Source organism: Harmonia axyridis, chromosome 1 (assembly GCF_914767665.1).
Source record: "Harmonia axyridis chromosome 1, icHarAxyr1.1, whole genome shotgun sequence".
Classification (NCBI taxonomy): Eukaryota; Metazoa; Arthropoda; class Insecta; order Coleoptera; family Coccinellidae; genus Harmonia; species Harmonia axyridis.
The window spans coordinates 14,623,440-14,640,156 of NC_059501.1; the positions used below are offsets into that span (position 1 = coordinate 14,623,440).

Here is a 16,717-nt window from a genome sequence, read left to right on the forward strand (position 1 = left end):
AATGTATAGAACATTGGGAAATTGAAATAAAAGAAATAACTTAGAGACTCGACATTTCTAAAAGGAGATTCGATTCTAAAATAACGATTGGTAGGTTCACACGAAATATCGTGAAAAAAATCAATACGAAATTGAACAAGTGAGCAAAGCTCTTCACATCACGTCAGAATACTTTTCTTGTTTTTTCAAATACATACAGAGAGGAAACGCATTGATTTTCAGTCAATGATATAAAAGATGTATGCCATACATTTTTCATCTTATTCGACTAATGTCCTTCAAAATACAAAAATATTATATCAAAAACAAGTATATTGACGAATACTCAAGTTTTGAAAAATCTCTCTTTATAATCTGTGATTTAGATGAATTAGGTGAATATCTTGTTCAGAGTTATTCGATCATTAGGTGAACATTATTATGTTGACATATTGTCATTAGTGACAAATTTGTTTGATCGATATCCAGACGAAATTGAGAAAGGGGTGAAAAGATTATCTTCTCCAGAAGAACAGTTCTCGAGTTCAATAAGAGTTTAAAAAATCTAAGTAAAAATGGCTCCGACAGTTTCCAAGAAAGCATCAAACCATCAGAAACCTGCTCCAGTAAGTAGAAACCAATTAATCTATATATATGAAATATTTCGAATGCGACTAAGAAATACTAACTTACATTCAACTAAAAATTGCTAAAATATTTAGTTTTCGACGATGACAACATCGTTGTCGAAACGGCTATAGAACAAGTAGAAATTCCGGCATTAAATCAAACAAAAAACTACTGAGATATATTCGGTGGAAGTTTTTTCATTCAATTAACTCAAATTACTTGAGACGAGTGATTATAATTATAATACTCTATCTATCTGATTTTTCTTCTGTTTCATAATATAAGAATCATTGTAAAATGCACATTATCAATGAAAAATAACAAAAAAGTGAAAAATACGAGGGGGCGTTAAAGTAAAGAATTACCCAATTTTCAATATGTTGAGATGACTTAGATATAATGAAATAAGTGGTATTCCTTCACAAATATATATTTTTTTTTTTCATAAATAGAGGAAGCCTATGGGGAAACCAGTCGAAAAAGAAACATCCGATTTCGACGAATGGAGGAAAGCGAAACAATTACTGAAGCCAAAAGACCAGTTGGAGTTGCCAGAAGCAGTGAGTATACATACTTTTAGACACTAGGATCTTCGGGATGAAACACATTATAATTATTCATTCAAAAATAAGATATGAACAAAATCTATGGGCTGAAGTGGTGATAAAAAAATGTTGCAGGTTATTGCACATTCAAATTGCTCTTTGAGTTCGTTTTACACAGTGAATAGTGAACACTGATAGTTTTTCTTCAGGAATTTCTATTCTGGCATTTAAATTAACTTACCATTTTAATTTTTCAGGTTGACGATATGTTCAAATGATTATGAATTTTTGTCGATATATCTACAATACTGTCGTTATTTTTTTGGTATAAACCTTTCTTCTTAATTCGCCTTATCACCACTAAGGTTGTCGACCAATCACAATACTAGATATTGCCGCCCTTAAAATATTTGTCAAGGTGTATCTAAACTTAACCTTAAATAAACAAAGAAACTATCATAATTATTTGAACTGAATGAATATTTCCTTTAAGGAACTGAAAGAAATATTGGCCAGAGTATTGATGACGACGAACCCTCAGAAACCTGAAGCTCTGGTAGAATTCAGCTATAAAGAAGGAAGATTCATCGATGTTCCACCTCCAGGTAATTTGGTGGTGGCTTATAGGTTGGAAGGTTCACAGATTCATATCGACACAGATGAAGCAACCAACCAATTGATAGAAATGGGCTATGATCGTGAGTTTTTTCCAATATATCACTGAAAATTTTCGAAACTAGCACTATATGTACAGCTGAAGAATATCGGGCCCAAGCTAGAGAAGGTATAGAAGAGGAAGTGATTGAGGAAGCCATTCCTGAAGAAACCGAGGAGGTTCAAGAAGAAGAGGCTGCAGCAGAAGAAACTGAAAAACCAGAAGGTGACGAAGAGGACGAAGAAGCAGCAGCTCCTCCAAAGGAGGCTGAGGAGGAAGAACATGGCGAAGGAGATGAAGACGAGGCTGAAGTGGCTGAGAAACCCGCTGAAGCACCGAAAGGTAGAAAGAAGAAGCTGACGAACCAATTCAACTTCTGTGAAAGGGCATCACTTACATACAATCTCCCAGTCAGAGTGAGTATATACAGGGTTAGAACTATCTAGAGGGGTACTAAAGAGATATCGAAAACCGTGAGAAATACAGGGTGGCTTAAATTACAAAAAAGTTTGGTCATCGCAAGAGCGCCAGAGAGGAAATGAATGGGTACCAAAGTTTGACTGATACACGAAAAACCACATGGTGGTAATCTATTTATGGGGAATTTATGAATTATTTCACCTCCTTCCGCCATTTCCTCACTTTCAGAGCCAAGAAATACAGACCATTCCGCCTCCTAGAGCCAATTTTTCAGCCCTTGTCCTCCAATGGGTTATCTACGATGCGTATCAGAAGGATTTTGAAGCTCAAGAGCTCGAAAAAGAACTAGAAAAAGAACGAAAGGAAAAAGAGAAAGCTATGGTGTCGACTAAACCTAAACCGATAAGGAAGAAACCTGGTAAGGCTCAGATCAGCGAGGCAGTGAAGATGAGAATTGCTGAGGCCTGGAAGGTTTTAGAGAGGATGATCAATCAGAATACTTTTTACGATATAGCAAAGGGTGAGTTGACGCTTTTCAGTCTTTTACTGATTCAATCCTAAATGGAGAACAAATATTGAACTTGGAAGCTGTAGGAACAACACGTTTGATCACTGAATTTTTTATTTGGTATTCAAGTAACCTGTAATTTCTGGTCAAATTGCGTCAAACTCTGATGACAGAACACTCGGACAAGAGTGTGTTTACTTCAGCTCTCAAGTTTATTACCGAATTGGTCAAGATCACGAGTTATTTTATATGAACAGATTTTTTCTGCAGATTATAGATACTGGGAAGATCCTGCTGATGAATTTCGTGAAGAAGAAGGCACACTTTTGCCTCTGTGGAAGTTCACTTATGATAAAGTAAGGAAAAATACCGTGACTGATATTGAATGGAATCCTTACTATTATGATCTGTTCGCTGTTACATTTGGGTATCGTAAGTATCAATACTTTTAAAGGGGGTATAAGCGCTGTTAATCTTCAAACTGAGTAGATCACTAATATCACTTCACTAAGAGTTCTCACTGAGCGTCACTTGCTCACTTCACCCTGAAACTACTCAACTCCCTTTTAGCTTACCCTTGAACTTCTTATCGAACTTACCTAAGAAACTTCCATTCCTTATTTTTGAATAATTACATTTATTTCCTTTTCATTAAATTCACTTTGAATCTTCTTCACTTCTTCTTCAATTAGTGATTAAAAGTGATTCAAATGAAAATAATATCTCCTTTTCTCAGTTGACTTCGTCAAGCCAGTGAAGGAAGGAGCTGTTTGTGTGTACACTCTAAAAAACCCATCATTTCCTGATTACATCTGCATAACGCATTGCGCTTGCATGTGCATAAGTTCTCATCCAAAGTTCCCTTACATGCTTGCCGTCGGTTTGATAGATGGCAGCGTTTTTGTCTACAATATACAACAAACTTGTAAGGAACCAGTTTACACAAGTAACATCGTGACCAACAAACACAGAGGAATTGTGTGGGAGGTAGGCAACTTTCCATTATCATCAATTTTGTCAGTCAATAATACAGTTTATTAGGGAGTATTCAGTCAAAAACAGAATATTAGTACCCGCTTTCAAAGTTTAAAGTGGTGTTAGAAATTCATTACTTTTTTAATGACTCTTTGCTTGCCCGGGAGATGGCGTTTTGGGCTGCGCTTATCTCTCTTAATCGGCACTGCTGTGGATATAACCCAATAGTGCGACGTCACAGACACCATGCTTCTCTATGGAGAATGAAGATGGAAGGCGCATTCGGCAGAGATCACTGTGTGCCGAACTGATGATTTCATCAGAGTGATCTATGGATGAAACACTGCAATCCACAGGGTAAGGGCTTCTTCTTCTTACGGTGCCGTGCCTGTCTTCGAAAGAAGAAGAAGCCCTTTCCCTGAGGATTGCGGAGTTTCATCCCTAGATCACTGATGAATTCATCAGTTTGGCACACAGTGATCTCTGTCAAATACATCTTCCATCTCTATTCTCCAAAGGAAAGGGCGCACCTTCGTAATCGGCTCGTGCACGCCTCACCAAACTTTGATTATATACCTAAACATAAATGGCTTTGGTTTAACCATATTATAATTACCATTGGAATTAATTTTCTTTTAATCTATTAACTGAACAGGTAAAAGAGCTCAGTTTTCAAATCAGGTTTCAAACTGAGCTCTTTTAACTTTTTATTTCAATCCAAAATGAAGCCCTGTTGTCAAATTGTGGTTTAGAATCACAGCAGTTCAAAATTTGAATTTTTGAATTTGAAATATCAATTAAAATTAACTTCTGCAGCTAATTTTATGACTTCCTTGAAAACAATAAAAGCTGCAGAAGGAGTATTCCACATTGTTGAAGTGCTAAAATTTGAATTGAGGTTATAAGATTCGATAGGTGAAGTGGGCTCCAGATCTGCCAGATGGAGAATTGAACTTCTTCTCCATTGCATCAGATGGCAAAATCAACAACTGGGTCTTGATGCAGAGCGATCTAGCTCATACAACAGTGTTCACTTTGTATCTACCAATGGATCCAGTAGCAGGACCTGATGGTACCTTCATGAAAATGAGAGGTAATTATCCCTTATTAAAACATAGGAATTTCGTTTATATTCTTACTAATTCATACTTAATGGTATCATATGAAAAATTATTTCAGCTGAATAAATCAGCTATTAAATCGAATGAATAATTCAACATAAGGAATATCATGAAGACTGACATATGTTTTGGCATTTTTGCACAATTTTTTCTCTTCAGAGTCTTATAATGCTAACTTTCAAGCTTACCTATGACACGATCAGATTCACAGAAAATTAAAGATGAATATTGGAGAAGAAATACCCAAAATTTCGGTTATATATAGATGTAAGATCCAGTTATTATTCCCTGTAACGAATTGAGATGGTCAACCGGATGCTTGCTATTAGTTTCTTTTAGTGTCGAGGGCATGACAGTTTCAATCGATTTACAGGGAACGAATTGTTATTGTAGATAATGTAAAAAGGGTGTGTTATTCTTCGGGGTGTCGAAGAATGTGTCATGTCGGTTGTAAAACTTAGGAGATTTACGGGGGTTGGGAAAGTTCGAGAACAAGAGGGTTGTACCAGATGTGTTACATCTGTTTCAGGTTCTAGTCCTTCTAGAATATTCGATTTCCAGGAATCCGCGAAGATCTTTGGGGGCAGTACGGCAAAAGCCCTTATTGGACTAGGGAATGGTACCTTCCCCTAAGGGTGTGGTCAAACCGAGAGAAGCGAAGTCTATATTCGAGAGAGGGTAGTTCCAATCAGCAGAGAGCACAGTTCAAATTGAACTGAAGAAGGGTACAGACGGTACAGTTTAACTTAAGTCGAAGACGAGACAAGTTCGGTCGGTCAACTTGAGACGTACGACGTAATGACGGTTCGCGGACTAGATTAAGACGAGTCGCGAACAAATCAAAGACGAGACGACCGAAAACTTGAAGTACGACGAAGACGCGATAAACGAAGACGTTTCGAGTAATCAACAAACGAGTTAAAGACGAAATTCAGTACCGTAGTGAGAAACTTGTAATTAAGACGTAATTAAGATCTTCTCAATACTGAGTTTGTACTGTATAATTGTGGTTTTGTAAATAGATGTAAATAATTCAAAAGAGTTTAATTATTACAAATCCAACAAAGTCACGGAGAAAAAGACGAAAGGCCAGGTAATCGAATCATACCTCTAGACGATCGATTAACCAAGCCTACATAGAATGACCATTTATAGCTTCGTGTTTCATGCAAAATTTCGTATTGATTCATAAGAATTATGAAAATAGAAAGTTTAACCATAATATCAAAAAATCTATGAGAGGGAAAAGTCAGGAGCTTTTGAGCGCTCTTCCATTCATGTTAATAGGTATATGTATATGTATATGAGACGTGACAAAATTTTCAAAGGTGTATTTGACGCTTTCTCAATTATTTAGTCACTGCTTTTATCGTTCAAAATTTCAATCTGAACTTCTTTTCTAGGTTCCGCATGCTGTGTAGCCTTTCATCCAAAAGATCCCTTAATATATCTGGTTGGAACTGAAACTGGATCTATATATGAGTGTAGTACGGCATACAGTTCTATTTACCTCTTCGTGTATGAAGCGCACCATATGCCAATCTACAGGATAGACTTTAATAGATACAACACCGAAATTTTTGCCTCCTGCAGTGCGGACTGGCGGATCAAAATTTGGGAACATAAAAGAGAGTATGTATAATTATATTGCTTCGCAAACTGATATATGAATATATACAGGGTGGTCCAACGAAAACCTAACACCTCGATATTTCGACTTTGAAATGAAAATGTGGAAAATCGCTCGGACCCGTCAATTTTTGATTCAAGGGGGAACAACTTTTCCACTTTTTCATCCCCATAATTTCAACCTCATAACGTGGGTGAGCACAACCCCTTGATTCTGAAAAGGGATAAGGGGTATTGCAATACCTCATTTTGAAGTTCTTTTTGAGTACTATCTGATGTTCCTGAAATTTCGCTTCAAAATATCCGTCGACAACAAAATGACAGGTAAAATGATGGAAGAGTACTTAATTTTGTCTTCTTCTTCATCTTAATTTAAGCCTAGGACTTGTATATTCCACTTTAGTCCTCGGTGGATGTAGATATCCGGAAGTCTTAATTTTGTGATTAGTTTAAATGCTGGAAATGGGCACCATTCACTTACATGCAGTAATGTAAGTTTTGCTGAAAACGTTCACGCATGTTACTCAAGATTTCTGGTGTAATTTGAAGGATTTCATCAATGATCCGAGATCGCAAATCATCCAGCGAATCAGGCTGACTGCACTAAATATTGAGTAACCACCCAGATCACCTGATCTGGCTCCACCAGACTTTTTTCTATGGGGTCAATGAAATCCAAGATTTACGCTACCCAGTCTGAGTCACTGGATGATTTTCGAACTCGGATCATTAATGAATGCCGTCAAATTACACCAGAAATCTTGAGTAACGTACGTGAACGTTTTCAGCAAAACTTACATTATTGCATGGAAGTGAATGGTGCCCCCATTTCTAGCATTTGATAAACTAAACACAAAAGTTTCTGAATGTCAGAATCTGACTAGGGGTTCTATGAATATGGCCGTTCGAAATTTTGTTTTGTTGTTAATTTCGAAAATACAGTATAAAAATCGTGAACCCTTGATATTTTTTCTCTTCTGTGGCTAATCCGTTCATTCTGCCACATCTTTCGAAATAAATTCGTGCGAGAATATCGCAGAATCGCACAAAATTTCATGATTATATTTTATTATTATATGTTAGTTATCATAATTTTCTGCCACAGATTTATCTATTCTGTCAAATTTGTGATAGTTCGGACATCCCAAATTTTTCAATGTAAAAATTGCTATCAATAGATATTTATGGAAATCTTTCATCAATTCCAATAAAAATTCAGTGATTCAGAGAAAATAATGTATAATACTAGTACATTTTTATTTTTCGGTAAAAAGGTGGAACAAAAACACGTGTAGCACTAGACTAATTGCTTTAATACACTCTCAACTGTTGGAACTACATCACTGAACAAGAATGACCGTTGGTTCAAGCTTGGGTATCATAGAAAAATATATATGAACACAGATGGGTTGAACAAAGAACTTCATAGTTCTTCTTTAGAAAAAGAACAATACATTTTTGTTATTTTCAACAGTACAGAAGGCTCTTGCTACCACTCGTTCATTCGAATTCTGTGAAAACGGGGGATATATAATAAAGCAAAAATAATTCCCATATCTACACCGCATGTACTTTTATCAAGTTTTTAGTGAAACGCCCTGTATGCGGCTCGAAGTTGAGGATGATGTTTTTTTTTTGTTACTGAATAATCACATTCTTCTAACTACTATTTGAAAGACCTTTCTTTTCAACTCCTGATGTTTACTAGATTTCACTAAAATCATGAATTCAGCTGCCAGCTGCTCACTTACAGAATTATCACGTTTTCAGTGGAAACTGTAGTTGAAAAGATAGGGACTTAAACACGTGGATGATATCCATAAAAATGATTTTTTTTTTTTACAGCGAGCCTTTGTTCGTTTTCGACGTTGGAGCTGCCGTGAATGACGTCAAGTGGGCCCCATATTCTTCCACAGTTTTCGCTTCCGTAACAGTAATAGGAAAAGTTTTCGTCTTCGACATAAATGTCAATAAGTACAAGCCGATCTGTGAACAAGCCGTGGTATCTAGAAGAAGAAATAAACTAGCAAGATTGGCTTTCAATTATAAGTTACCGATCATCATAGTCGGCGATGACAAGTGAGTACCTTAATTCACTTTATTCGCATTTATCGAAAATTCCACCTTGAATAGTGTTGTGCTTGGCATGATTTATTTCAAATTGATGTATCAAAAAGCGCTCGTCATTAATGAGCCAATTGCACTCTCGGAGACCACATATATACCTATATACACTCATGTGCTCTCCAAGGGTTCAAATAGCGCATTAGGTACCACTGCAACCCCCCCCCCTCCTTAGAGACTGAGACTCTCTGCTCTTTCTTCAAAACTTAAAAAAATATTCTAAATTCAAATACAAATCTTCATCATTATGGAAACGAACTTAATCTCAGAACGACCCTTCAAATTTCAAGTATCCATCTTCTTCTAACGGAATGTTTTCTTATACGGACGGACGAACAGAAGCTAATTTGAGGACAGATTCGTCATCAGTGAGTGGTACCTTATCGTTCGAGGCCATTCTTGGTCCAAAATTTGAAAATTACAGACATCGTGATGAAATGATAGCGCTCAATAATAACTATATCTTTGTTTGTTCATTATGCATCAGTACACCAAAATTTACTCAATTTTCATGAAACTTTGGGAATTTATGAAGTACACTCCCGCGAATGCTTTTGAACTTGTGAAATTCCAAAATGAATACTTTCAGAAGAATGCACTTAGAGAAATCTGAAACCAGTGATCCGACATTTCACATACAGGTCAAAATCTTGTTTTGTATCCTTAGAGTTATAGGATGATTCATGAAAATTGGCCAAAATTTCTGTTATCCATAACTTGGAAATCGGCAGTCCGATATTGTTCAAATTTTGTGGGTTTTTTCACTTCATAAATCCGTTCAAAACGTTTCATGTAATTTCAATATTTCCAAGGCAGTACTTTTGATCATCTTATGAAATTCTTTTTTCAGAGGGTGTGTTACCACATTGAAATTATCGCCCAATTTGAGAATAATGTGTAAGCCGCCAAAAAAGCAACAATATTTGGACCAGTTCACTCTACAGTGTATGAAACTGGAGAAATTGCTAGCACTAGTGAGGGAACCGGTTACACTGACTCCTCCACCGGACACCGCTGGAACAGAAGAGTGATGAAAATAATAATTATATATTTCTTTTGTTTTATGTATACATAAATATATTTTAATTCTACGATAATTTCATAATGTTCAGTATCTTAAGTAGCGAAATAAGTTTTTAGTGACTCTGTATTCCCGAGAGGTGGCGTTGTGGGTGTCGCGCCACACTCTAGTGCGATCCTGGCGGGTTTATGAGTGTTGTTGCGTTGCAGCAGAGTCACCTCTTCATGATAGTGTGAGAGGATGTCTTGGGCAGAGATCGCTGAATAGCCCAACTGAAGAGTCCACCAGCGATCTCTGTACGTAACACCGAATCCCTAGATAGAGGGCGCACCTTCGACATTTGGTTCGATAAAGAAAAAGTTGATAGTTGAGTTTAGAAGCCTCGTTAATCGCACCAATTCGAATATATCTACTGAATAGGTCTTTTTAACAACACCTCATACGGAGTTTCACAGGTTTTAGTTTCATCTAATCGTTGTTACAAATCACCGATTCTTATTTGGTTTTCACATAATTTCTTCAAACGATAATCTACATTAGAGTACTTCAATATTTATCATTTGCGAATGAAAAAAAAAATGTTGGTAACTTTTCGTTTATCTTAAAAAAATTCTCTATTTCAATACCGCAATGAGTTCATTACAGATCTAAAAACAGTGCTGTTATCTCATTACAGCATTGTTTTCAGTTATATATTTTGTTTTGTAATTATCTACACAGACTTCCAATCCCATCAAAATTCAATACACATCAATTGTCAATATAATGTAATTTGATTTAAGTGAAATGATTTGCGACATTATTCGCAATTTCTCTTCATTCTGTTGGTGTTAAATCAATTTCGGCAGACATAATTCACAAATTTCATGCGTAATTATAAATTATTTCAAAATTCTGAACGTACCATTCAAATTCATATTCAGTATTCTGTCAATTTTGCCAAAATACAATGCAAATGTCACTAGGATGTATAATCTGAATTTTTCATTGAATTTCTACAATATTTCACAATTAACGCAGATTTTGTAAGCAAAATCATTTACCATTTTTCTAAAGAATTGCTATTTACAACTATTGAATTAGTAAGTAAGATTTTAGAGTGAGTAAGAGTTCTAGGTAAGACTGTAATGTATGTAACTAATACCATATAACTATAGTTATACTATGATAATACTAATAATATGAATTCCTCGTCATTTTCATAAATAAAAGGCACACACTCGTATAACACTTTATTTTAGATGCTTTCAAATATAAAACAAACTTAAAATTCATATTTAATGTTTTTTTACTAATTTTTCGCATATCATTCTGCAATAAATCATGAATACTCCAATTAAAGAAAACTAAAACTTGTTATTTTATGAACATAGGTTCTACACCTTTTTTTAACTGGATGTTCATCTTCTGGATTATCAGTTATAGACCCCTCAGCAGAATCAAAGTTATTCCTCTTGTGAATTTTTTTTCCAATGGAGCATATTCACATTTACATCCTCTTTTATTCAAATGAACTGCATCTATATGACTTCTTAGGTTCCTCCTATATGAAGATATAAACTCACATAGGTTGTCATTGATGTACTTGTTTGTTCATATGAAAAATATCTACAGTATTGGCAACTATAAATATGTCTTGGTATTGTATTATCCAATAGGAGGAACAGAGATGAAATCCCATTGGTTAAATAAAAATAGTATGATGCTGTCATTTCAACTTTTTTTTTTACATCGCTTTGAGAGAAGTACATGTAGGCTTGTATGAAATGATTCTGTTTAGATCAGGCTGAATGTATGTTGCGACACCAGAGATAAAGGTTTTTAATAGGTAGCGGATGACTCTTCTTTCTAATTGCTCTTGTGGAAAGGGAGGGGAAAGCATCATTGATTTCTGTTTGACTTTCAGCTTTTTTATGCAATTCTTTCTAACACTCTTCTAACTCTAAATTACATCCTGACATGCCATCACTGTATATTATTGGAACCAATGCTTTAATTGGGAAATATTCACAATATGCATTTATACATTTATACTCCTTGCCATTAAAATAGGCCAATTTCATATGGTGTTTGAGTTATACTTTATGAGCTGTGGCATGTAGGTCACATCTATATTCAAATGCACCACATTCTTTTTCATGTTAAACTTTCTGGTTGAAGCAAACTAGCATAATTGACATTTATGATTTCACTCATTCAAATGATCAATATCAGTTTTTTAAGGTGTTCTTTTCAAAATGAAGTATGTTCTAATAGGTGACATTTATATTTTCTTTCATTTAAACGAACAACAGATTTGAAGTCAGACTTTACAGTTGTAGTATATACACATTTATGTTATTTTCTGTTCAAATCAACCTCAATGTTTTTTTTTTTTATTTACATGAACATTATTCAAATGTCTTTTGAGGCTTCCTTTGTCCGATGAAGCATACTTGCATAGGTGACATGTATGTTCCCGTTTATTAAAATGAACAGCCTTTATATGTTTTTGGAGGTTTCCATTCAGGTTTGTTGCATAGTCACAAAACTGACATTTATGTTCTCGTTCATTAAAATGAACAGCCTTTATATGTTTTTGGAGGTTTCCTTTCTGGTTTGTTGCATATTCACAAAACTGACATTTATGTTCTTTTCTGTTCAAATGAACCAAATCTATATGCATTTTCAGGTTTCCTGTATTACCTGAAGCATAGTTGCATAAGTGGCATTTATATTTTTTATTATTGAAATGAACAGCATCTAAATGTCTTTGGAGGCCTAGTTTTCCAACTGAAGCATACTTGCATAGGTGACATTTATGTTCTTTTTTCTTCAAATGAACTGCATCTATATGGGTCTTAAGGTTTGCTTTATTGGCAGAAGTAAAATCACAGAGATCACATTTATGATCTCGTTTATTCAAATGAACAACATCTACATGCTTTTTCATATAGCTCTTGTGGTTTGATGCATATTCACAAAACTCACATTTATGTTTCCGTGTTTCCAAATGAATGGCCTCTAAGTGGTTATTAAGGTTTCCCTTCTCATTTGATGCATACTCACAAAACTGACATTTATGTTCTCGTTTATTCAAATGTGCACAATCTATATGGTTCTTGATTTCATATTTATGAGATGTGATGTATTCACATAACGAACATTTATATATAATAGAATAAGCAGGTTGTCCACTCTCCAAGGGCTCAATTTCTACAGCATCTTTAAATATACTGATCTTCATAAAACTATCTGTTATCTTCATTTCACTTGTTTGATATTCAATGGACGATCTAATTCCATTGTCATCAATGAAGGGGTCAACAATATCCTTGTTTTCTGTCTTATTATCTTCAGTATACTCCTCATCAATTGGATGCTGAACACTAGAACCAATGAAATTTGTCAACGTGGAAAATGTAATTCAGAAAATGTTACGAGAGAAAATAATTTCAACATCTTTTGAAATTTTTTTATTTGTAGAGTTTCTCATAATCTAGAGCCTGTCAATATTTACTTTGATGTTTTGGGAAGCATATCATCTGAAATATCGCAATTATTTTATAAGAATTATTTTCGTCATCTTACTGAATCTTACCACGTATCAAAAATAAAATACCAACATCGAACCATTATTGATTTCAAATTAATTTTGAAATTATGTAATTTAAATCGAAAATTTTATTAAGTATTTGCGTTACAACTAATATCGGTATCTTTTGGATATTTTAAATGAATCACTGTTCAAAAATAATAGTTTCTTCAAAAAATTTAGTTTTTAAATAACTCAAAACATAAAAATACATGGTTGAAGCAAGTATGTTTATCTCGCAATATTTTAAGGGTTTGCTTTTCATGCCAGAAATAATAAATACTCACCTAGAGTCAAATGAAAATTTTCCCATACCATCGTCATCTTGTTTCACTTCTAATTCCGTCTCTACTCTATTGTGAATACTCTCATATTTTTCTGTTGAATCTGGGGATAACTTATATTCGGTTTCCATTTCAGATAAAATTTCAAGTTATAATTCTTATGATACTAAAGAAATATTTTTTATTAGAATGTCATTTAGTTTTGTAAGAAAGGTGGAAATGAATGTTCCATGAAGTTTTCACAAAGGAGAATATTGCTTTCTTCCATCAAAATACTATTCTCTTTACTAGTGAATGAAAATCATAGACCTAATATCCATATTAGGTCTATGATGAAAATGAAACATTCAGATTATAACCTCAACATTTGTTTCGTAGCAATAAAAAAAAGGTTTTGACAGTCTTTTGACAACAAAATTTTTCTTCGTTACTTGTATTTATCTATGTTGATGACCTAACTAGTAACTGGTAATATTACGTATCCGCCCTCTTATATTAGTTATATTGCTGTACTAGTCAGTAGTCACGAAATGAATCTATTCGAATCAGCGTTGCCAACCCAAAATCTTGAGATTACCGTACCAGGGACGAGAAATTACCGTATTTGGGACACTTTTACCGTACACAGAACCACAGAAGTACATAGAGAAAGAGATAAACAATTCTTTCTATTCTATGGCCATACCTAACCTACAAATTGTAATTTAAACTTGTCAAAATTTAACTAAGCCCTAAATCAAAGATTAGGGAGAGAAAGAAAAAATGCTTTGTCAAATTAGTGGAATTTTTAATTCAATTGAATAAACATAATAAAATGTACAGAAGAATATATACATAAAAATAAGTAATATATAAGTAATCTTAAATGTGAATCATTATTCATTGCATAGATTTCTTAGTTTTTGATTTTTTGTATTCACTTAACAAGCTTAACAAGCACATTTCTTTCAAGTCATCATCATATCTTCTGTTGAATTTATTAACAAAGTTTGCTTTCAACTCATTAGCAAAAATAATATGAGCATCTTTGGAAAGGTATCGTTTTGATTCACATATCAATCTTGAGATATTTGTTCTATTGGTAGCCTCGATGGGTCTTCCTTTGCAAAAACAGTGGGGAACTTTACGCCTAAATATTTTGCACTTCAAAGAATTGATTTTAGCCTTCATTCTTTCAATTCTCTGGTTGGTTAAGGGGCTCAGCTTACTACCACTACGTTTGGGGGTGGCCGAACTGCTACTTGCTTCTGTAAAACCTTCTGATTCCATTGTAACATCTAGAAAATAGAAATACAATTTCATCTTATTGCATTTAACACTAATTTGAATTGATAATTTCATTCAACAACTTCAAGTAACTAGACTTACAAATATGATTTGCATTCATGTGTCCTCTTTTCAAAAATTTATATTTCAACCGTCTATGACAAATTCATCTTCATCAACTTCGATACTAGAACTGGAAGAATTAGAATACATATCAATTTTGTTCATTCTTGCATACATATTCTGAGTAGGTGTAAAATCTACGCAGTTACCATCTTTTTTCACACACTGAGACGTTAATAAACAACCATTGATTGTATTAGTTATTAACTTATTTCTTGATTTTGTTTTAACCAAGTTTATTTTACTAGAGACTCTTTTTCGCATTCAGCATTTGAGTGCGGAAGGGATAATATATTCAGTACGAACTGTGACAATTTCTGGAATTCAAATACACCCATTTCATTTGTATATTTTTGGAGTTTTCCCCAGAATATGTCAATGTCCTCGTTGATGTCTATTCTTTTTCATCAGCTTTTCATCAGCAGTAAAATGGTATTCTGGCAGCAACCTCCACTGTTCATCGATTAGTTGACCTTCACTACTGTCATAAAAACGTGTCATATTTTGGAGCAAATGAGCTAATGATGGGAACTGCTGGTGTATATCTGAAGAAATTGCATTTTTAGGCACAAATATCTGCAATTTTGGCAAAATAAAATTGTCGAAATCATACCGTTTTCTAATTTCTACACAGAGACATGAGTAGAAAAGCTGGCATCTTTCAAAAAACATTTCTAATAACTGAGCCATTTCTGAAATAATGGTTAAGGGGCTCAGCTTACTACCACTACGTTTGGGGGTGGCCGAACTGCTACTTGCTTCTGTAAAACCTTCTGATTCCATTGTAACATCTAGAAAAAAGAAAAACAATTTCATCTTATTGCATTTATCACTAATTTGAATTGATAATTTCATTAAACAACTTCAAGTAACTAGACTTACAAATATGATTTGCATTCATGTCTTCATGTGTCCTCTTTTCAAAAATTTATATTTCAACCGTCTATGACAAATTCATCTTCATCAACTTCGATACTAGAACTAGAAGAATTAGAATACATATCAATTTTGTTCATTCTTGCATACATATTCTGAGTAGGTGTAAAATCTACGCAGTTACCATCTTTTTTCACACACTGAGACGTTAATAAACAACCATTGATTGTATTAGTTATTAACTTATTTCTTGATTTTGTTTTAACCAAGTTTATTTTACTGAAGACTCTTTCGCATTCAGCATTTGAGTGTGGAAGGGATAATATATTTAGTACGAACTGTGACAATTTCTGGAATTCAAATACACCCATTTCATTTGTATATTTTTGGAGTTTTCCCCAGAATATGTCAATTTTTATCGATACATTACAATTTCAAAAGTCACTATTACAATGAGCTCAAAAAAAAAATCGCAATTGAAATTACGAAATTACCGTATTTTGGCGTACGGTAGCCCCTTCGGACCGTATACCGTATTTTGCATCAATTTACCGTACAAATACGGTAATTACCGTACGGTTGGCAACGCTGATTCGAATACGAGAACAATTTCGTTCAATAACTCTCTATGGCTGCGATTGTAGATTGTCTAAACCTTAGAACATTAATAATCTATATTCTAAGGTCTAAACCGAGATAAGACCTGAAACTACGTTGTATATGCAACCCAAAATACCATAAAGAAACTGACTAGAAGCAACAACTTTCCTTTGGTTGCCAGGACCCTGTGACATCGAAGGCAATAAAAAGGTTGATAAACTTGCTAAAAATGGTCCTGTCGGAAAAGGAAATTTGCAAATCGGAGAAAGAGACAGCCGAACACTTGCTATGCTGATGTCTAGAATTGGCTTGCTTCAGTACCAAACACTTAGACAGGGAGTTTTAATCATTACGATGTAATAGCTAATACTCCTTTCGTCAGATTTA

The 16,717-nt window shown here is 34.3% G+C and overlaps 2 protein-coding genes and 1 long non-coding RNA gene across 6 annotated transcripts; 1 reads left to right on the forward strand and 2 right to left on the reverse strand.

Moving 5' to 3' along the window:
- The first annotated feature begins 433 nt into the window (after positions 1 to 433).
- LOC123677509 (dynein intermediate chain 2, ciliary) lies at positions 434 to 9,683 on the forward strand. Its single transcript, XM_045614075.1, has 11 exons — positions 434 to 605; positions 1,062 to 1,169; positions 1,648 to 1,852; positions 1,909 to 2,225; positions 2,458 to 2,749; positions 3,008 to 3,169; positions 3,474 to 3,724; positions 4,628 to 4,805; positions 6,237 to 6,465; positions 8,308 to 8,541; positions 9,437 to 9,683. The coding sequence occupies exons 1-11, from the start codon at positions 555 to 557 to the stop codon at positions 9,615 to 9,617; spliced, it is 2,208 nt and encodes a 735-aa protein (XP_045470031.1). The 5' UTR covers positions 434 to 554; the 3' UTR covers positions 9,618 to 9,683.
- Positions 9,684 to 10,826: 1,143 nt separating this feature from the next.
- Positions 10,827 to 13,761, reverse strand: LOC123677518 (zinc finger Y-chromosomal protein-like). Its single transcript, XM_045614087.1, has 2 exons — positions 13,469 to 13,761; positions 10,827 to 12,975 (listed from the first exon to the last, which is right to left on the reverse strand). The coding sequence occupies exons 1-2, from the start codon at positions 13,594 to 13,596 to the stop codon at positions 11,967 to 11,969; spliced, it is 1,137 nt and encodes a 378-aa protein (XP_045470043.1). The 5' UTR covers positions 13,597 to 13,761; the 3' UTR covers positions 10,827 to 11,966.
- Positions 13,762 to 14,573: 812 nt separating this feature from the next.
- On the reverse strand, positions 14,574 to 16,242 carry LOC123677527. Of its 4 annotated transcripts, none has more exons than XR_006747116.1 (5): positions 15,915 to 16,241; positions 15,737 to 15,835; positions 15,468 to 15,645; positions 14,834 to 15,399; positions 14,574 to 14,742 (listed from the first exon to the last, which is right to left on the reverse strand). It is a non-coding gene; the product is annotated as an uncharacterized LOC123677527 (long non-coding RNA). The 4 variants fall into 4 exon arrangements; XR_006747115.1 differs by having other exon boundaries at positions 15,881 to 16,240; XR_006747113.1 differs by having other exon boundaries at positions 14,834 to 15,645; positions 15,737 to 15,829; positions 15,881 to 16,242.
- Positions 16,243 to 16,717: the final 475 nt, after the last annotated feature.